General features: G+C 39.8%; 1 protein-coding gene and 1 pseudogene across 1 annotated transcript; both read right to left on the reverse strand.

Annotated features, from left to right (window-relative positions):
* Positions 1-363: 363 nt before the first annotated feature.
* LOC121443125 (profilin-1-like) lies at positions 364-807 on the reverse strand. The gene has a single exon (XM_041644804.1). It carries the CDS (start codon positions 805-807, stop codon positions 364-366), a length of 444 nt encoding a protein of 147 aa, XP_041500738.1.
* Positions 808-16,451: 15,644 nt separating this feature from the next.
* LOC121443110 lies at positions 16,452-16,820 on the reverse strand (annotated as a pseudogene).
* Between the last annotated feature and the right edge of the window lie 2,452 nt (positions 16,821-19,272).

A 19,272-nucleotide genomic window follows, 5' to 3' on the forward strand; every position in this document is an offset into this window, starting at 1 on the left:
TGGCCTAAATAAGTGGTTCTCAACCTATGGGTCACAAACCTTTTGGAGGGGTCAAATGATATTTACATTATGATTCATAGCAGAAGCAAAATTATAGCTATGAGGTAGCAATAAAAATAATTTTATGGCTGGAGGTCACCACAGTATAAAGAACTATACCAAAGTGTCATGGCATTAGGAAGGTTGAGAATCACTGGTCTAAAGAAACTTTTCAAGGTACGCCCCTCTCTCCATCCCCAAAGACATTTACATGCCTTAAACTTAGGTATGGCATCTTCTTCATTCCTCAAGAATAAGTTAATTTAGTAGGTGAAACAGAACTGAATTCAAATTGCAGGTGAAACACAAGGTCATTTTATTTACTTAGCAGCGGGAAATTCGTTTAAGAATGGCCTCTCTCATGTAGCCTGCTATCTCAAAAGCTTTGAGATTGAGAGGTCCTCCTTCGGTCCCCCTTTTCCCCATCACCACAAGGTACACAGATCCCATCTGAACTACTGTCACAGCCTGGCTACTTCTGCTTTGATCTTTGGTACGCAGGTCCATGCTGTTGTTACCCTCGGTGAACAGGTTGTCTCGGATTAGCAGGCATTTGATCCCAGCAAGGGTGACTTCCTGGAGAAACAGCTTTTCTCGCTGGTCTTTTGCCAGTAAGGTCTGAACTTCTTCCTGGGTCATCTGGATAAAGTTGCCTTCGGGGCAAGAAGCTAATAGCCAGGGTGGACGGTTGGTGACAACTGCTGCATCACTGCATATCTCCGCTTGTAGGAACAATTGGAGGCAGTCTTGCCAGAAGTCTTGGCTCATGTCCTCTGTGCACTGCATAACTGAAGTATGCTGCCTCTATAAGGTGAATGCAGAGTTTGCAAAGGTTGGCCCTCACAGGAGGTTTGTGGACAGTTGCTTCCAGATGCCTGATCAGCTAAGAGCAACAGAAGATTAAAAGTCTCCTTTACTTCTTGTTTTCTCTGAGCAGCAAGTTGGTAGAGGTCTAGGGTGAAGCTGTGCCCCAAGCTTCCCGCGGCTAGCTTTGAAGGAGAGGTGATGTCACTGTGGCTTTATGACTTTTATAGCAGTCATCACTGGTCACATCATCAGAAGCCTCTGGCAGTAGTATTCTGGGGGCTGTCTCTATGTCTCTAAGGTGAGGGAATGGAGTAAACCTTCTCACTCTCCCAATTACTATGGGAAGAACATCACCTTTCAGTAAGTAAGTAGAAGATAAATATGTAAGAACTAAATTGTAAACTTGAGAGTAAAGCAGGACAGGAGAAATTTACTATAATGAATTGTATTTAGTGGTCTTTTCTTTCGGGGACTTGAAGTTTATGTACATGCGTACCAGTTCACATCTTCTGATGGGACACCACTATCACCCTCTTCTCTGTGTTTTTGAGTCTTTATGCTGCCCTCTAATCGACACTAACTTTAAATTTAGGAAAGTTTACTCTCATCACTTGTTCAGCTAGTATCAAGCATTTGCTATGTGCCAAGCACTTTCCTGATCACTTGGGTAGTGCATTAAATAGACAAACCACAAGAGTTATGTAACTGACTTTCCAAAAGAAAAAAGGGTATTTATTATCTCTTATGGAAAATACTTTATGAAACTAACATTTTCTTCTAACTTTTCTCATCCCTTCCCTGGATTTCTTACTCCCGTGAGGGGCCCTTTCTGAATTTTGACTGTCCTATATTCATTGGTAGGACAGCCTGGTCCAATTTGCTTTAAAGAGAACCACTATAACGAACCACTAATACTAATGGTGTCAAAATCTGTGGCAGCTCTGAAAATTCATTCATTAATTCAGTAAGTACTTACTAATTACTGCAAGCTATTAATGACTGCAAACCAAGCATGACTTAACAGAAAGAAAAATTAGTAAGAGATGACAGATATACCTCTATCTTATCAAATGGCATTGATTACTTTGGCAAAAGAGGCCAAAGTAGAGAATGTTAGCGAATCAGGAATGGCTTTATTTTATATAAGGTACTTAGATAAGGATTCTCTGATACAGGGGCATTTGGTTAGAGATCTGACAGAGGTAAGTCAATAAGTATGTGCATATCAGAGGGAAGAAAGCATCCTAGTCAGGAAGAAATAGCAAATGGAAAGGCCTTAGGAGAAATGGCAAGGAATCCAATATGAGCAAAGAAAGAGAAAAAAAAAAGAATAATGGAAGGCGCAGTTGAGAGGTACTGGGCTGAACTCCTATTTATATCCTCACAGGCCATGATTAAGCCTTCAGCTTGTATTTAGATATGGGGACCATTTTCATGTTTTATTCAAAATACTGACATCATTTTAGACTACAGAGTCTAAAAGATTCTGTGCAGAGAAGAGATTCTGTGAAAACTAGGGCCAAAACATAGAGGCCAGCTAACATGCTGTGACAATAATCCAGCTAAAAATCCCAAGGCTGGGGCCAGATGCAAGTTGAAAAATAGATTTGGAACCCATTGCAAAGGAAGTGTTTGTTAAATTAGCTGTGTCACATATGAAACAAGGGAAAGATAATACCTCCAAGGATTTGGCTCTGAACAGCTGTGCTATAGTTTACAGATTTGTGTTCCTTCTGAAATTATGATGAACCTTAATCCCAAATTCAAAAAAATATTAAAAATTAGCTGTGATGGTGCATGCTTATAATACCAGTACTTGGGAGTCTGAGGCAGGAAAATTGAGCATTTCAGATCCAAACAGACTACATAGTTTGTCACTGAGTTAAACATACAACAACATTAACAACAAAGTTATTCGGAGACAAAGCCTTTAAGAAGTAAATCAACACCCTGACCCTATTGGGAGCTCACCAAGGCCAGGTGGACTGGGACTGAAAAAGCTTGGGATAAATCTGGATTCTCTGAATATGGTGGACAATGAGGGCTGCTGAATAGCCAAGGACAATGGCACTGGGTTTTGATTCTACTGCATGTACTGGCTTTGTGGGAGCCTAGTCTGTTTGGATGCTCACCTTCCTAGACCTGGATGGAGGGGGGAGGACCTTGGACTTCCCACAGGGCAGGGAACCCTGACTGCTCTTTGTACTGGAGAGGGCTGGGGAGAGAAGTGGGGGTGGGGAGAGGAGCGGGGGGAGGGGGAGGGAAATGGGGGGAGGGAAATGGGAGGAGGGGAGGAGGGGAGGAGGTGGAAATTTTTAGTAAAAAAAATAAAAAATAAAATTAAAATGGGTGGCACCTGAGGTTCTCTTTTGACCCCCACAGATGTGTGCCCATTCACACAAGAACACACAGAGACACACAGGACAACTTGAAAGCAGAGACGACAGCATTCACGTCCCGTTTTCACTAGTTCAAACAACTCCAGAACGATGTTTTCACTGAGAATCTAGAAATGCAGTGGGAGAAGAAAGTTACACTCGAGGAACAGCAGATGGCAGAGGTAGGTGAAGGAAGATGTCAAAGGCAGCTCTGAAGGGAAGCCAGAGTTCCATGGGAGCCACCCTAGCTTTAATGTCCTACCAGGGATATGTAAATGGAACTCTTGGTTTGAGTGCACAGGATTTGAGATATAAATTTAGGAATCCCTTATCAAAGGGTATGAGCTGAACTTTAGAAGAACCAGGTAGCTGAAAGAAAGGCTCACTTGAGGATGCGCAGAGTGAGCCTGCATTCCAATAAGAGCTACAGGAAGAGAGAGTGTTGATTATCACTCAACAGTGTCAAATGTTGAGAACAAAATAAGTACCCAGAGGAAAGGGGATTAAGCAGCCAGAGTTGAATGGATATAAAAGACAAAGTGGAGAAGATGATTAGGAAGCTGAATTTACTGTTCACTAAAGATGATAATTAGAGAACTCTTTTGAGGTTTGAACAATGCATCCTGTGAGCCTTCTCTTGAGGTTTTGACTAGGGAGATGACAGGAGACATATGAAGGTGGAGAATAGAAGAGACACACCTTTCTGTCACTCAAAAATTACTCAATATGGGCTAGCCCAACGTCTCATCACAGAAGAGCTCCTTAGAAACCCAGCTGCCAGCATAAGACCGCCCATCGTGTTGGTACTGTGCCCTTATAACAACAGTGGAGTACAAAAAGGGCTGCACTATTCACATCCCTGGTTCCAGTGTTGTTGTTGTTTGAAACAGTCACAAGTTGCTATGTGGTCAAGGGTTTCCTGGACTTTTGACTTTCCTGCTTTCACCTCCTAAGTGTTGGAAAAAACAGGCGTTCGCCACAATGCTTTTGTGCACTCCTGGGGTGGGATCCAGGGCCTTGTGTATGCTGCATGCCCGGCAGCTTCTATACCAAATGAGCTGCATCTCCAGACTCCAAGTCTAGAGTCTTAAGAGCTGTGTCAAACCTTGAACCCGAACCAAAACAGTTAGCTAGCAAAATAAAAAGGCACTCGACAGAAAGCAAGATGCTGGTATAGCAATGAATGAAGTGTCTTGATAGGAGCTTTTGTTAGGATCAGGAGATGAGACTTTGACCAGAAGCAGGGCTAAGAAATTTGGATTAGAGGCTGCAGCAGCTGGAGAAGCAGCAGGGGGCTTTTGCTGCCAGCATCTGTAGTCATGAATCATTTCATGGTACCCCAGGTAAGGAAAAACATTAACTTGGACTGGGAGTCAGGAACTCTCTACTGGTGTTCAGTGTGGACTTCAGGCACACTGTTGTTTACTTCTCAGGTTGCTCTTTGACTTCCAGTGCCCCGATCTGTGTTTGCTTTCGAGACCCTCTGGGTCAAACTGTGCTCTGCTCTCGTCCGATTTGGGAGCATCAGTGGAGCTAAAACCGATGGTTTGTGTTCCTATCTGTTACATATTCGGTGAGTGCTTGCCACTTTCCTGCAGGTGCCTTCTGATACCTTACAAACTCCCAACTGGCACCCCTCACCATCTTTACCTTGACTTCTTCAGTTGGTAGCCACCTTCATGGTGCCACACCCTGGAAAGTTTTTCTCCAATATTTTTTCCTTTTCCCCTTCCCTTCTTTGGATACTCCCTGTCTCTAAACAGGCTGCCCAGATCCCCATTCTGCCCCCAAGTTAAGTGTATGGGTCTGCGCGTCCCTCCGGTCCTCGCCTGGCAGTCCGAAAGAAAGCAGGTAACACTGAGTGCACCTAGCGCAGCTCTACTGAGGAAAGAATTACACAAGATAGAATTACCAACTCAGTTGACACTGTTTAAGCCTGCCCGTCCTTTAGAGCTACTTCTGTTCCTCATGTTTTCTGACTCTTCCTTCCCAATCCCAGCCAACCCCTATATATTCTAAGTCCTTCTCCTTCTGACAGTTTAGTTCTCCCCTTTAGGGCTGAGGAACAGTGAAGACTTCATAACTAGCCTGTGGTTAGTATTTTTCATTGAATATTAGAGATTAGCCCATGCTAATTGAAGCCCATATTTTAATGAGACGAGTATGAGGTTTAGAAGTTAGCAGACTTGGATTAGGTGTTGCTTCCCCTAATTTTTAAACGAGGCCTTTTCTCTATTTTTTTAAACTAATCATGTTATGCCCATGTGGTGGATGGACTCAGACTTTGTCTTATGCAATGGGTAAAGCAAGAACTCCGGAGTTTAAACTTCTCTTTCCCCGATTCCCAGTTCCTTCGGGACTCCTCTCTGTAACTGATAACTGCCTCCAGCATTACCCTTTTCTGGATCCTCTCATTTCCAGTTGCTGTTATTTACACTAGGTTTCCTGGCATGGTCTAAGGGATATTGGCACCATAAAAGAGCAAAGGTCCTTCAGTTCTGCTATAGTCACTCTTGCTCCAGTTCACGTGAACTTGGGTTACACTCTATGTACCCAGCTTAAACTCAGGTCGCTTGAATACACAGTTTAATTGTTTTAAATCTTGCTCAGGCAAAGAGGAGACAGAGGAGCTGCCCTATTTTTGAGTGTTAGAATGTGACTGTTCCCTGCGTGCACAGATGGGGATGGATTAAAGCTAAAAGCTGGCTGGTAACTAGAAGAAAGAACTGGCACAGAAAAGTAATAATAGCAGTTGACACATACTGAGTGCTTAGCTATGTGGCAGGCCTGGTGCTTAATAGTTCTCATGAATTTGGTCTTCACTCCTTAAAAATATCATGAAGGATATTATTATTACTATTATTCCCATAATTAGATAAACAAGCAGAGGCCCATAGTGATAAAATAGCCTGCCTAATAAAGATAGGAGTGCTTAGTTTTAGGTTGATATAAAGATAAGATTCCTGCTCAAGAAAATTGGTATCATGACATATGTTTATAGATCACTAGTTTATATCTTTATAAAGTGGGCATATGCAAATATTAGAATGAAAAAGACATTTCTTCTTCTACTTAACATCCAGCCCATGGGCATGACTTCAACTGATATGTCAGTTTTGCCCCGTTCCTATTTTTTTTCCAAGACAGGGTTTTTCTGTGTAGCCCACAACTGTCCAGGAACTTGCTCTGTAAACCAGACTGACCTTGAAATCATGATCTGCCTGCCTCTGCCTCCCAAGTTATGGGATTTAAAGGCATGTGCTACCAAACCTGGCCTTTTAAAAACATCAGCATATATTCTACTGTCTGAAAGATTTGTCCTTTTCTCCCTTGTAGTTAAAGATAATACCCATTGATGTATACTATTTGGTTATACTAGCATACCACAATCTTTTCTTGATGGGGAAGTTTTCGATTTTGGTATGACCAATACCTTTTTATTCTGATGTATGTAAGTTTACATTTTGTTGCAATAGTTATACAAGTAGAGTTTCTGGATAATAGAATATTCAGTTGTTCAGCTAGATAGTATTAATTTATGTACATTCCTACCACCTATATGTGAAAAAAAGAACTGTCTTTTGATGTTAAAATTTAGGGTTCAGTGACCATTATCACGGTATTTTATGCCTACCATAAATTTTATTGACTCTGTCGTTGGAATCAACTTGTTCTTTGTGTTTTCTCTATCCTCATTATTTCAATGTTATGTAGTACTGAGTTGTTAATTACCTGTATTGGAATGGAACCCTATTGATTAAGATTTATTCTGTTATCAGTCATTGAACTTCAAAGAAAATTTAGAGACTAATTGTGCATGTTTTGATACCAGATTGAATTCATGTCTCAACTTTGATACTTAAATAACTTTGTGATCTTGGGCAGTATGTAACCTCCCAGTGCTGCAGTTTGGTTCTTTGTTTGTTGCTTAATTTTTGTCCTGTAAATTGGTTTTTCTCATAGTCCCTATCTTGCAGAGTCATTTTAAAAATTTAATTAATTAGTACTTGTAAAAGTGCTAAAAATGGTTCCTGGCTTTTGATAGATGATTGACACTTCCAATAGCTATCATCATGAGTTGTGGTTTATGAAAGCTCACCTTGCAGAGCAGTGTACAAAGCAAGCTTAGTCAGAGCATCTGACCTCTTGTCTTCATTAAGTGAAGTGATGAGAGATACAAATCATTCGATAGAAGGATGATGTAAACACTCAAATGAGATACTATTATAGTTTTAAATGCAAACAGCATCTAGTTCCAGATGAGTATGAGAAGTGTAAAATGAAGAAAGCTTTATGGCATTTAAACTGAATCTAAAGTATAGATCAGATCAGCCTCTGGGGAAGTAAGAAGAACTTCCTGCCAAGAAAATTTGAAGGGTATAAACTCAGAGTAAATCATTAAAGCAAATCATATGCTGTATTTAAGGAGAAATTAAGTTGCAGTGATAGATTTTCATAAAACAGAATGAACACTGAATGCTACAAAGAGGAATTTCAACTAGATTCTACATAATTAAAAATCTAGAATTACAGAATTCTACAGAATTACAGAATTAGCAAAGAGCTGTTAAAAACCTTAACATGGTAGCTTACACCTATAATCTCTTACAGACTTCCAGGAGTTAGGAGCAAGACTGGTCTAAATATGGAGTTCTGGGCTATCCTGGAATACAGAATAATATCCTATCCAAAGAAGGAAGGTCTATTAATGGGAGGACAGAGACCACGGAGTAGAATCTACTACTGATGTTTCAATAAATGGCCATGCAACCAGACTACTTTCTAAGTGTTTATGTTTATACCCTAAGTGAGTGCTCCTCTCAGCCTTGGTCAGAGACTCTTCTTTTGCAGTGAACAGTGGAAAATGCAGAAATTCATTTCTGGTCAAATGGTGAGAGCAGGTGACTGTTGAGTACTCAGCCTTAAACAGGACATCTACATGACTTTTCTCAAGGCCCAGGAAACATTGTGGAGGAGGATGAGGAAAGATAGTAATAGACAGAGAGTGGGAGAAACACTATGAAATGTTATCTATTGGATATGACCTGGTTTGGTAACTATGAACACACAGCATCTGTGGTTATCTACAGAAGACTGGTGCCAAAAATGGACAAGCAAGTGGGGGGGATAGTTGGGAAGTGAGCCAACAGAGGGATTTAAAATGGTTAATGGGGTGATATGGTCACATTTACATATGCACATGGAATTATAATATATATGGAAAAACCTATCACCTGCAAGTAGGGATAATTTGACTTCTTTCTTCCTTCTGTCCTTTTTACTTCATTTTTCTTGCTCTAGCTAAACTTTGAGCACTATGTTGACTGAAAGTGGGGAGAGTGGGAACCCTTGTTCCAAGGTTTTGAAGAAATGCTTTCAAATTTAGTTTTTCCAATTTGATATAGCACTGGTTATAGGTTTGTCATACCTAGCTTTTATTTCACTGGGATATCTACAGAGTCCCGATATGTAGCCTTAGCTGTTCTGTAACTTGCTATGTAAGCCAGGGTACCCTGGGATTCACAGCCTGCCTCTGCCTCTCAGGTGCTATGATTAAAGGTGCAAGCCGGCGATGGTGGCACACGCCTTTAATCCCAGCACTCGGGAGGCAGAGGTAGGCGGATCTCTGTGAGTTCAAGACTAGCCTGGTCTACAGAGCTAGTTCCAGGACAGGCTCCAAAGCCACAGAGAAACCCTGTCTCGAAAAACCAAAAAAAAAAAAATAAATAAATAAATAAATAAAAAATAAAGGTGCAAGCTACGGTGCCTGCCTCCTTAGTTTCTTAAGGAGTTTTACCTTGAAGGGAAGTTGAAACCTTATCAAGGGCCTTTTTTTTTAATGAATACTTAAGAGAAATGTACTTTATTTTATTTTTCTTTTTTGTTTTTTTTTAATTTTTTTTAGTTGTTGAAAAAAATTTCCACCTCCTCCCCATTTCCCATTTCTCTCCCCCTCCTCCCACACATTGCCCCCTCCCTTCACTCCCCTCCCCCTCTCCCCACTCTTTTCCCCCTCCCCCCACTCCATTCCCCCTCCCTCTTGAGACTGAAGAGCAGTCCAGGTTCCCTGCCCTGCGGGAAGTCCAAGGTCCTCCCCCCTCCATCCAGGTCCAGGAAGGTGAACATCCAAACAGGCTAGGCTCCCACAAAGCCAGTTCATGCATTAGGATCAAAACTCAGTGCCATTGTCCTTGGCTTCTCATCAGCCCTCATTGTCCACCATGTTCAGAGAGTCCGGTTTCATCCCATGTTTATTCAGTCCCAGTCCAGCTGGCCTTGGTGAGCTCCCAATAGATCACTGCACCCCTCGTGGTCCTGACTTCCTTGCTCATGTTCTCCCTCCTTCTGCTCCTCAAAAAAAATCAAACAAACAAAACCTCTTTGATTCTCCATCTTTCCCACCTCTCCAATACCTCATCATTTGTCCTGGTGGCCTTGGGAGCAGTGTATCACCAGCACACCCTTTTGTCCAGTTAACTTCACTAGCAAATGTTCAATGTAACCAGTCATTGGTCTGGTTTAAGGCCTCTGGTTTCTGGTACACTGTCATCACTGGAACCTCACTAAACTCCTCTGGAATATCTGAAACCTGCCCTGAGTCATAGAAATCCTGCTGGTACCGTTCCACAGAACCAGTCCCTCCACGAGCTCCAGCAGGTCCTAGGTTGGGTCGATGTTAGGATGGGCCAACCCAAGGCCCTGCTGTGGGCCTGAGTGGTAGCTGAGCTGCTCAGTCCAGGCCAATTGGGCAGCCCACCTCAGGTGAGGTGCTGGAGCCAGTTTCCCTACACTCAAGTAATCAGGATCAGCTTTCCCTTGCCCTGTGGTGAGGGATGGGATCCATCTCTCCAAATTGCAGGGGTCATCTCTCCCATAAGGGTCAGGATCAGCTTTCTTGCTGCAATGTCCAGTGAGAGGCAGGGCCAGCTTTCCCAAGGCCAGTGAAGGATGGGACTGGCTCTGATTTCATCATGCATGGTTCTTATGGCCCCCTGAAGTGACATGGGCCACAGATCTTTGATGGTAACAGGAGCCTTGGACAGCACACAGGCCCTGGCTGCAGTAGGGCCACAGACCCAGACATGGCCCTCAGCTGCAGCTCTGGCCCAGACAGTACCATAGCATTGGGTAGCAGTGCAGGCCACTCAGATTTGCATGGCCCTGGCTGCAGCAGTTAGATGGTTAGGTAATATTTTTCATAGTCCTGATCACTCTTTATCCCAAATTTATAATTTGAAATAAAAACTTCATACTTTGATTCTAATGAGTTTTATATATAAATAGTACCATTTTGAGATTTTTATGAAAAATTACCAGAATGAAAGATACTATTTTAATAGCTTTTAGGAAGTTCAAATTATATAGTTTTATAAGGCAGTATTTATTTTTCTGCCTTCTCATATATCCCCCAAACACTTATATTTACCATATGTGTGTATACACATTTTAAAAAGTCTACATTTCTCTGTAACGTTCATTTGACTGAAGTTATCACAAGCTCCTATCATGTTCACCTATTCTCTTGCATTCATATTAGCACAATGCCTCCCTACAAAGTGCTTTATATCCACGTTCCTCTTGAAGCAATACTTTGCAGCTTTTACTATATTTTGTTTTTTACGTTCCTCTTGCCGCTCCCTGAATGTTAGCAATCATTACTCCCTCACTGATTTCTTCCCTTTCTCAGCTTCTAGCCCTTAAGTACCTCCTGAGTCCTGAGAATCTTTTCCGTATTTTATAGCAAATCTTAATGATCTTGGTTAAACTTTTATTTTTTGGTCTAGTCTCTCCTTTGTAGTTGTGATTTACTTGCCCTCTCTCTCTTGTTATTTACCTACCTTTTAGCCATCTTCAATAGTGATCCAGACCTGTAACCTCAAGCACTCTGGAGTTGGAGGCAAGAGGATTTCCTGTCTTGAAAAGGAAAAGGTAAAAGTGGGTTGGTGATGTAGATACCTTGGTAGCCTGACTGAGACAAATGCCTTTCATCCCAGTCTTAATTACTATTATTAACTCATATCACACAGCACACAGAACACATTGACTGCATCTAAGTATTTATATGCATATATATAGGTTAAATAATTATATACTTACCATTTGATATATCAAAAATAATGATATATGGATTATAATATACATTTAAATACATGATTTGTATGCATATAAATAAAAGGATACTTTAACTAGTATTTAACACACACATACATATATGTTAAATAACACTGCAACAGAGTTCGAGAAGGTTCACAACAGGGTTGAGAGAGCCTTCACTGATCGGATCAACCAGAGCAGTGCTGGGAGGGAGCTGCTACTGGAGACAGTAGAGTCCAGTTTGAGGGTGAAATTGTAAAGTTTACCTGGTAGGTGAAAGACTGAATCATTCTAGAGAAAGACAGGCAAACAGGTAAGTAAACAGGCAGTTGATAAGACTGCATCAACATTATAGTACCGGTGGAGTCAAAGTTCCAGGAATTGTCCTCAGTCCTTAATGTATCCTTAAGGTATCAGATGATAAGTTGATGTTGGGCTTGTAGGCTGGGTTCCATTTCTATTCCCAGGAATAGGTCACTTATTAGTCTGTATTAGATGGGTGATGCCTGACAGGCGGTGCTGTTTCTGGATCTGTTCGGGGGCTGCAGTCACTTTCCTTCTCCCTTAAAACAGAGTCCCAAGCTGCCTGTAAAATGGAATCTCTTAGGGCAGTGCACATCCTGGAAAAAAAAACCCATTGTTTTGCACAATGTGCAGCAATGTAGAGCAGAGGATCGGCTGCTCCCAACAAGTGTAGATACCGAGAAGAGGAGTTCAAAGAGGGTCTAGCGGTCCTGACTCCTTCATCAGGGTACTAGCAGAGAAACTTCGGGTTTAAACAGAGAGTAAGAAGTATACACAATTAAGCCCTCCTGATCAAGGTCTGGTCTTTCAGGGTATCCCCAGGTAGTCCATGTCCGTATAGATGATCACCTCTATTTCAGCCTGTGGCCTTTCCCTCATCTGAAAGACAGCATCTAAGAGTCCTCTGTGGGGAGATTCTGCTGTTCTGGGAACCCAGAGCAAGTGGGAAAGAGGTTAATGGCAATCTCCACGCTTTGAGACAAAGGAGACAAACCCAACATGAGGGAAGACATGGAAGACTTTTGCTCTACTTTTAGTTCCATGCACTCCTGGGAATCAATGCTCTAGCACTCTTTTTTTTATGGAGGGCAGTGCTCTATGACCTGCTGAAGGTAATAAATCTTTCTCCACTCTGTTATCTTGGTTGTGTTTATTTCAGCTTTGTACCCATTGAGATGTGAACCCATTGTGTTTAGTTATAAATTGGCCTTTCTAAGATGGGACCTTCCTCTTGATGGCTTATTGTTTTTCAGCTTCCACCAGGGTATGCAATAAATCAAGAAACAAACACACAAACACACAAACAAACCTGTCTTCTGCCCTCTATATTACTGGAGACGCATCCTAAGTTATTATGAGGAGTATTTTCTTGGAATCCTAACTTTAGGCCTCTGCATGGCCACCACTGTCCTAAGAAAACTGCGAGTACTTTACACCGTTGTTCAGCAGCTTCCCTGGACTGGTGTATGGTATAGGACTCTTCGGCAGCTAATAGACGTTTTATAGAAGACTGAAGACTGGGTTGATTAGGAAAGTATACAATGGATCACCTATAGATTTAGATAGACTTGGAAAACTGAGAGGTTATTATCGTCCATACTAAACTATCATATCATCTCTTAGCTAAGATTTGAGAGACTAAACGCGTTTCAGTCTGGAAAGGGAGGGATAGAGAAAAATCTAGTTGTCAGCAGTTTAAAGGTTGGCAAATTGGTGATCATTTTCCATCCTGGTGGTCTGTATAGAGGTAAAGAGGGTCCAGCCAGGAAGTACAGGGTTATTATTGTTTGTTTGGCTTTGTTCTATATTTTAGAACCTTTAGATGTGTAGTTTTTCAGTTTTGATGGTGTAAATCAGCAAAATGAGGGTTTAGCTAGGCAAAATATATCAATAAATAAATGAATACAACAGTATTTCAACTAGCCATTCTTTACAACCTCCTCCTGCATCTTCTGGGCCTCTGACAGAGATCGGAGAAAGTAGTGCCCATCTGAGGATCTTTCTGGAAGTTTTCCATTATCAGAATCTGAGATTGTTATATGTTCAGACATCATGTTTATCTACACTTCCTGCCCTTAGCCATGATATTTCTTTTGTCTGAGAACTTACTTTCCTATTGTTTCCTCCATTGCACTTTGGAAATCCAGTCCTCAGATTCCAAGGTTCTTCACCTCAGCCTCTTTGTGCTTCAAGGATAGTAAGTAGGGTGAGGCGTAAGGACAAGGGGATGCACTGCTTCTTACATTTGGCCTATCCTTGAAGTAGGTCTGCTGCTTCCACTCAGCTTTGATAACAGGAAAGCTCATTTTAGGCTAAGAGAGGTAACAAAGTAGTCCTGCTCCTGGCATCCCTAGGGGCAGACCCAACATTTCCTGTTTCTAGTCAAGGGCAAGATTCAGACTGTTCCTTTTGGAGGTCCCTACCCCCAAACTTCTTGACCAGTTTCTATCTCTTGTTCTCATCACTTTCATTGGGAAAATGATTTTGTCTAATTCGGGAATGTCATAAAACATTATTTCAAATTGTAAATTTTAAAAAAGAACTCATAGCAAGACAAAAAGGAAACATTAAGTAATAGAGAGAAATGTAAAGTGCTTATATATAAGAATATATTTTAATTAAAAAAGTTATAAACAAATTATTAAAACTTTATTGTAAAGAATTTCCAAATAAAGAACATCACCCAATGAAATTAGCTATACCCAAAGTCTATGTATTTCAGTGAACTTCTATACTGTTAGCCTAGCTATCTTGAAGTGATAGAGCTTCACATTGGGTTTTATACTTACTATAAATTATGTTTTATGCACTTACACAGAAAATATATTTCAAAGTAAAGCATTATGTATGAGAAGATTATGAATGAAGACAAGACAAACTATTGATTTGGGTACATTTAAAAAAGATTTGTTTAAAAAAAAGGTAGCCTGTCTTGGGAAGCTATTCCTCATGCTGGATTGCCTTGCCCAGCTGGAATACAGGGGAAGGTGCTTGGTCTTAAGGCAGCTTGATATGCCTTGCTTTGCTACTGCCCATGTGAGGCCTGCCCTTTTCTGAGTGGACACGGAGGAGGGGTGGATTGAGGGGCCCAGGGGGAGTAGGGAATGGGAGGAAAGGAGGAAGGGGAGGCTGCGGTCAGGATGTAAAATGAATAAATTAAATTTAAAGAATTGGATATTCAATGACAACAGCAAAAAGATAGCCTGAAAACCTACTTCATATCTCAGAGTTCCTGATGTCAAATAATAATGAATAATTCCACAAAATATCCAACCTCCAAAAGTGGGATTTAGATTTAACATTTTAATTTTTTCTTTAGCTACATCTCCATTGTGGAAAAAAACTTTATTAAAGACAATCTTTTCATTGATAAGTGTTATTCTCTTAAATCTATAGCCAATTCAGCAATCGTACTTCCTTTGTCTTAAGAGCTCCTAAAATGAAAAAAAAAAAAGGACTTTCAGGATAAATACTTGTCACGTGACAAAATGTATGATTTGTGAACAGGAATAGTCCCCTCATAGTTTATGTTAGTCTGATTTCTTTTGTTTCTCTCTTTTTTAATTGAGCTATATTGTGACTACTCAGGCAAAAGGCCTCCTCGTTCCTCCTCCACACAAAGAAACCGAAATAATATCCTTAATTCAGGCAATACTATTAAGAAAAAGGAGGATATTAACTATATACATATTCCAGGTACACTGTCTTAGTTATCCACACTCAGGTCCCACATTATAGGGAGAGAAAAGAAAGATAATGCTCCCACCACTGAAAATATATAAACAGGAGCTCTGTCAAGTGCTTTGGGGAAAAACTCCAACCACAAGGTGACAGCAGCTGTGGACTAAAGGGAGCATCAATGAGGAGGCTTCAAAATCATGGATTTATGATTTTATTTTTCTTTACAGATGACTAGTATTCCATAGTGTATAATGTACCACATTTTTATTATCCATTCATCAGATGAAGAACATTTGCTAGTTTCTGTTTCCTAACAATAATGAATATGGCGGCAAAAAATGTGGCTGAACAAGTATCTGTGAAGTAGGAGACTGAGTCTTTGGACAGATGTCAAAGAGTGGTGTTGCTGAGTGACACGGTAGATTTATTTTTAGTTTCTGAGAATTCACACTCTTTTCCATGGTAGCTTTTCCAGTTTGCAATTCCACTGATGGTGCATGAGGGTTTCCCCCACATCTCCTTCAGCATTTGTTGTCAGTTGTTTTGTTTGTATTTGCCATTCTGACTGGGATAAGTTGGCTTATTGTTTTTGATTTGTATTTCCCTAGTTGATAGGAGCAATGAACAGTTTTAAAGGTATTTTTAGCCATTTTCATTTTCTTTTTTGAGAACTATTTAGGTCTCAGACCTATTATTTGAATGGGTGTTGTTTGTTTTAATCCTGACTGTTTTTCGAGTTCTTTATATATTCTGGATATGTATCCTCTGTCAGCTGTATAGCTGTGAATGATTCTTTGCCATTCTATGGGCTTCCTCTTCACACAGTTGATTGTTTCTTTAGCTGTGCAGAAACTTTTTAGTTTTATGAGGTTCCACTTGCCAATTGTTGGTCTTAATTCTTTTGCAAATGGGGCCTTATTCCTACACCTACATATTGTAGTATATTAGCTATGTTTTCTTCTAGCAATTTTCAGATTTTACGTTGAGGTCTTTGATCCATTTGGAGTTAGCTTTTATGGAAGGAAATAAGATCTATTATTTCATTCTTCTGTTCTATATTCTTTTTTTCTTTTCTTTTATCACCACAGAAAATAGTTTATTTAAATTCCCAAAACAAATGAATTATTCTGGTTTTGAATTACAGGTGTAAGATGAAACTCAAGTATGAAAACAAAGAGCTTCCATCAGAGAGAGCTGAAACCAGTGAAGAGAATCCGAACAATTCAACTTCTGTCTCATGAATACTTCCCAGTTTGTTTGTTTTTTGTGGTTTTTTTTTGAGACAGGGTTTCTCCGTGTAACGGTCCTGGCATCTGCTTTTTAGACCAGGCTGGCCTGGGACTCACAGAGATCTGCCTGCCTCTGCCTGCTGGGATTAAAGGAATGTGCCACCACCACAGGGCCGGCTTTCTTTCCAGTTTGTAAGGTCTACCAAGCCAGGCCCTTTGCTGCCTTGGCTCTGCTTTTCCCCTGTTTTTTCTCACTCTTTGCCTTCAGTCTTTTTCTCTGCCTCTGGTTCATCCATACTGGGTACTGTCCATGTTCTTCTAGAAGAGTCTTTCTGTTTCTCTTAATTTCAGTCTACATTTTTGTGTCATCCTTTTCACCCTCCGCCACACACTGCATTTTCTCCTGTTTGGGTACCACCACAGTCGCTATTTCTTCAACATCTTTCATTAAAGCATCCCCGTCAACTTTGAGAATAATTTTCAGTCTGTTGAGCTCCCTTGGGGCATTCTTCTTTCTCTTCTCAGCACACATCTTCCTTTTCCACTTCCTCTGTAAGCTTTTAGCCATGCCTTACCTGAGAAACACGACCGCATGCCACCGCGTAGGATGCTCTAGTTCCATATTCTTTTTTTTTGTTTGTTTTGTTTTGTTTTGTTTTTCGAGACAGGGTTTCTCTGTAGCTTTGGTGCCCATCCCGGAACTAGCTCTTGTAGACCAGGTTGGCCTCGAACTCCCAGAGATCAGCCTGCCTCTGCCTCCCGAGTGCTTGGATTAAAGGCGTGCGCCACCACCGCCCGGCTTAGTTCCATATTCTTTAGGACTTTTATGATGAAGGTGCATCAGGTTTCATCAATAGGTTTTTTCGGCGTCTATTGAGATGATCTTGTACTCTTTGTCTTTAAGTCCGTTTATGTGGTTTATGTATTTATTGACTTGTCTATGTTGAACCATCCTTGCACTTCTGGGATAAAGCCAACTTGGTCACAGTCAATATTATTTTAATCTATTCCTGTATTCTGTTTACAGGTATTTTATTGACCATTTTTGAATCTATGTTCATTTGGAATTTTTGTCTGTAGTTTTCTTTTTATTTTGTTTGTACCTGGCTTTGGGATTAGAGCAACACTGTCTTCATAGAAGGGGTTTGGAAGTGCTCCTTCTGTGTCTTTTTGAAAAATAGTTTAAAAAGAATTGATTCCAACTCTTCATATCTGTGCATCCATCTGGCAAGGACATATTTTTGTAAGGCTATTACTGTTTCAATTTTTTCATTTGTATGTGTCTGTTTAGGTTATTGACTTCTTGGTTTAAGTTTGGCATTTTGATTGAATCTAAAATCTAAAAATTCATCTATTTCTTTTAGGGATAGGTTTTTAAAATGTCCATTTTCTTGGTGTTTATTGTAGCCTTCCCTGGTCATTCCTGATTCTTAGTTTGGGTCCTTTCTCTCCTTTTTTCTTTCTTTCCTTCCTTCCTTCCTTCCTTTCTGTTACTTGTAACAAGAGTCTGTCAATTTAACTTTTTCAAAAACCAGTTCTTAGATTCGTTGATTCTTTGTGGGGTTTTTTTGTTTCTATCTCATTAATTTCTACTCTGATTTTTATTATTTCTTACCATCAATTACTTTTGGATTTGGTTTGTTATTTTTCCACATTTTTTATTTGTATTGTTAAGTCATCTATTCATGCTCTTTCTGTTTTTGTTGTTAATGTAGGCTCTTAGAGAGATAAATTTTCTTCATAGGTATGTTTTTAATGTGTCCCAGAGGTTTTGTTGTGTTGTGTTTCATTTCCGTTTAGTTCCAGGAATAGTTTTTATTTCATTATTTATTTCTTCTTTGACCCATTCTTCAATTGGTAATGAGTTTTTTTAATCTACATGATTTACCAGAGATTCGTTTTCTTTCCATTTTAATTTTTATTGCATTGTAGACAGATAGGATACACAGAGTTACTTCAGTCTTTTTGAATTTGTAAAGATTTCAAATGTGGTCTGTTTTACAGAAGCTTTTATGTGCTGCTGAGTAGAATGAATATTGTTTGGTGCTTGGATGGAATATTCTATAGATGTCTGCTAAGTCCATTTGATGTATGATGTTAGTTCATTTTGTGGTTTCTCTGCTTACATTGTGTTCAGATGACCTGCCAATTAGAAAAAGTGTATTGAAATCCCCTACTCTTACTATCTTGGTCTCAACCTGTGTCTTTAAATCCAGTAGTACATTTTCTTTTTATGAAATAGGGTACACCAGAGTTTGGTTCATATATGTTTAGGGTAGTAATGTCTTCTTAGTTAACTTTTTCATTGATTAGAATGAAGTGTCCCCATTTATCTCTTCTGTTAGGTTTTAATTTGAACTCTTTCTGTCAGACATTAGAATTGTTTATGTGTGACCTGCTGTTTCCTTGTCCCATTTGATTTTTTTTGTCCATCCTTTTACTGTATGGCTGTACCTATCATTAAACCTGCTTTTTTTTTAGGCAGCAGGTATATTTTGTTTCTTGATCCATCTAGCCTTTCTGTTTCTTTGAGTGAATAATTGAGGCCATTACTATTTGAAGTTATTATTAGCATTTGTGTATCACCTGTGGTCATTATGTTGTCTGTTTTTTTGTGTGTGAGAGACCACAACAGTGTGTGGTCTCATTGCTACACTGGATTTTAGTAATTATGGCTTTACATTTCTTTTCACAGACATATAAACTACTTAATATAGGATTAAACCTTCCTATTTAAAGACAGTTTTAGCTTATTATATAAGATATGATGAACAATAACTTAATCTTAACTTATTCACTAGCTGAAGTTGTGCACAGACCTCATTTACAACAACTAATATATGTTACATTTACAACAACTAATATATGTATGGAATAGTATAGTGATTAAACAATTTAGAGCTTGTTTAATAACTTGAATATTTACTACTTTTTCAATCTTGTATAAGTTACTTAACCTCTTTGTTTAACTTGTATCCCCCTTAAAACAGTGACAATCAGTGACAATAATACCTTGAGTT

This window comes from Microtus oregoni, unplaced genomic scaffold (assembly GCF_018167655.1).
Source record: "Microtus oregoni isolate MIOR12 unplaced genomic scaffold, Mior012 000100F_ref0000014, whole genome shotgun sequence".
NCBI classification, from domain to species: domain Eukaryota; kingdom Metazoa; phylum Chordata; class Mammalia; order Rodentia; family Cricetidae; genus Microtus; species Microtus oregoni.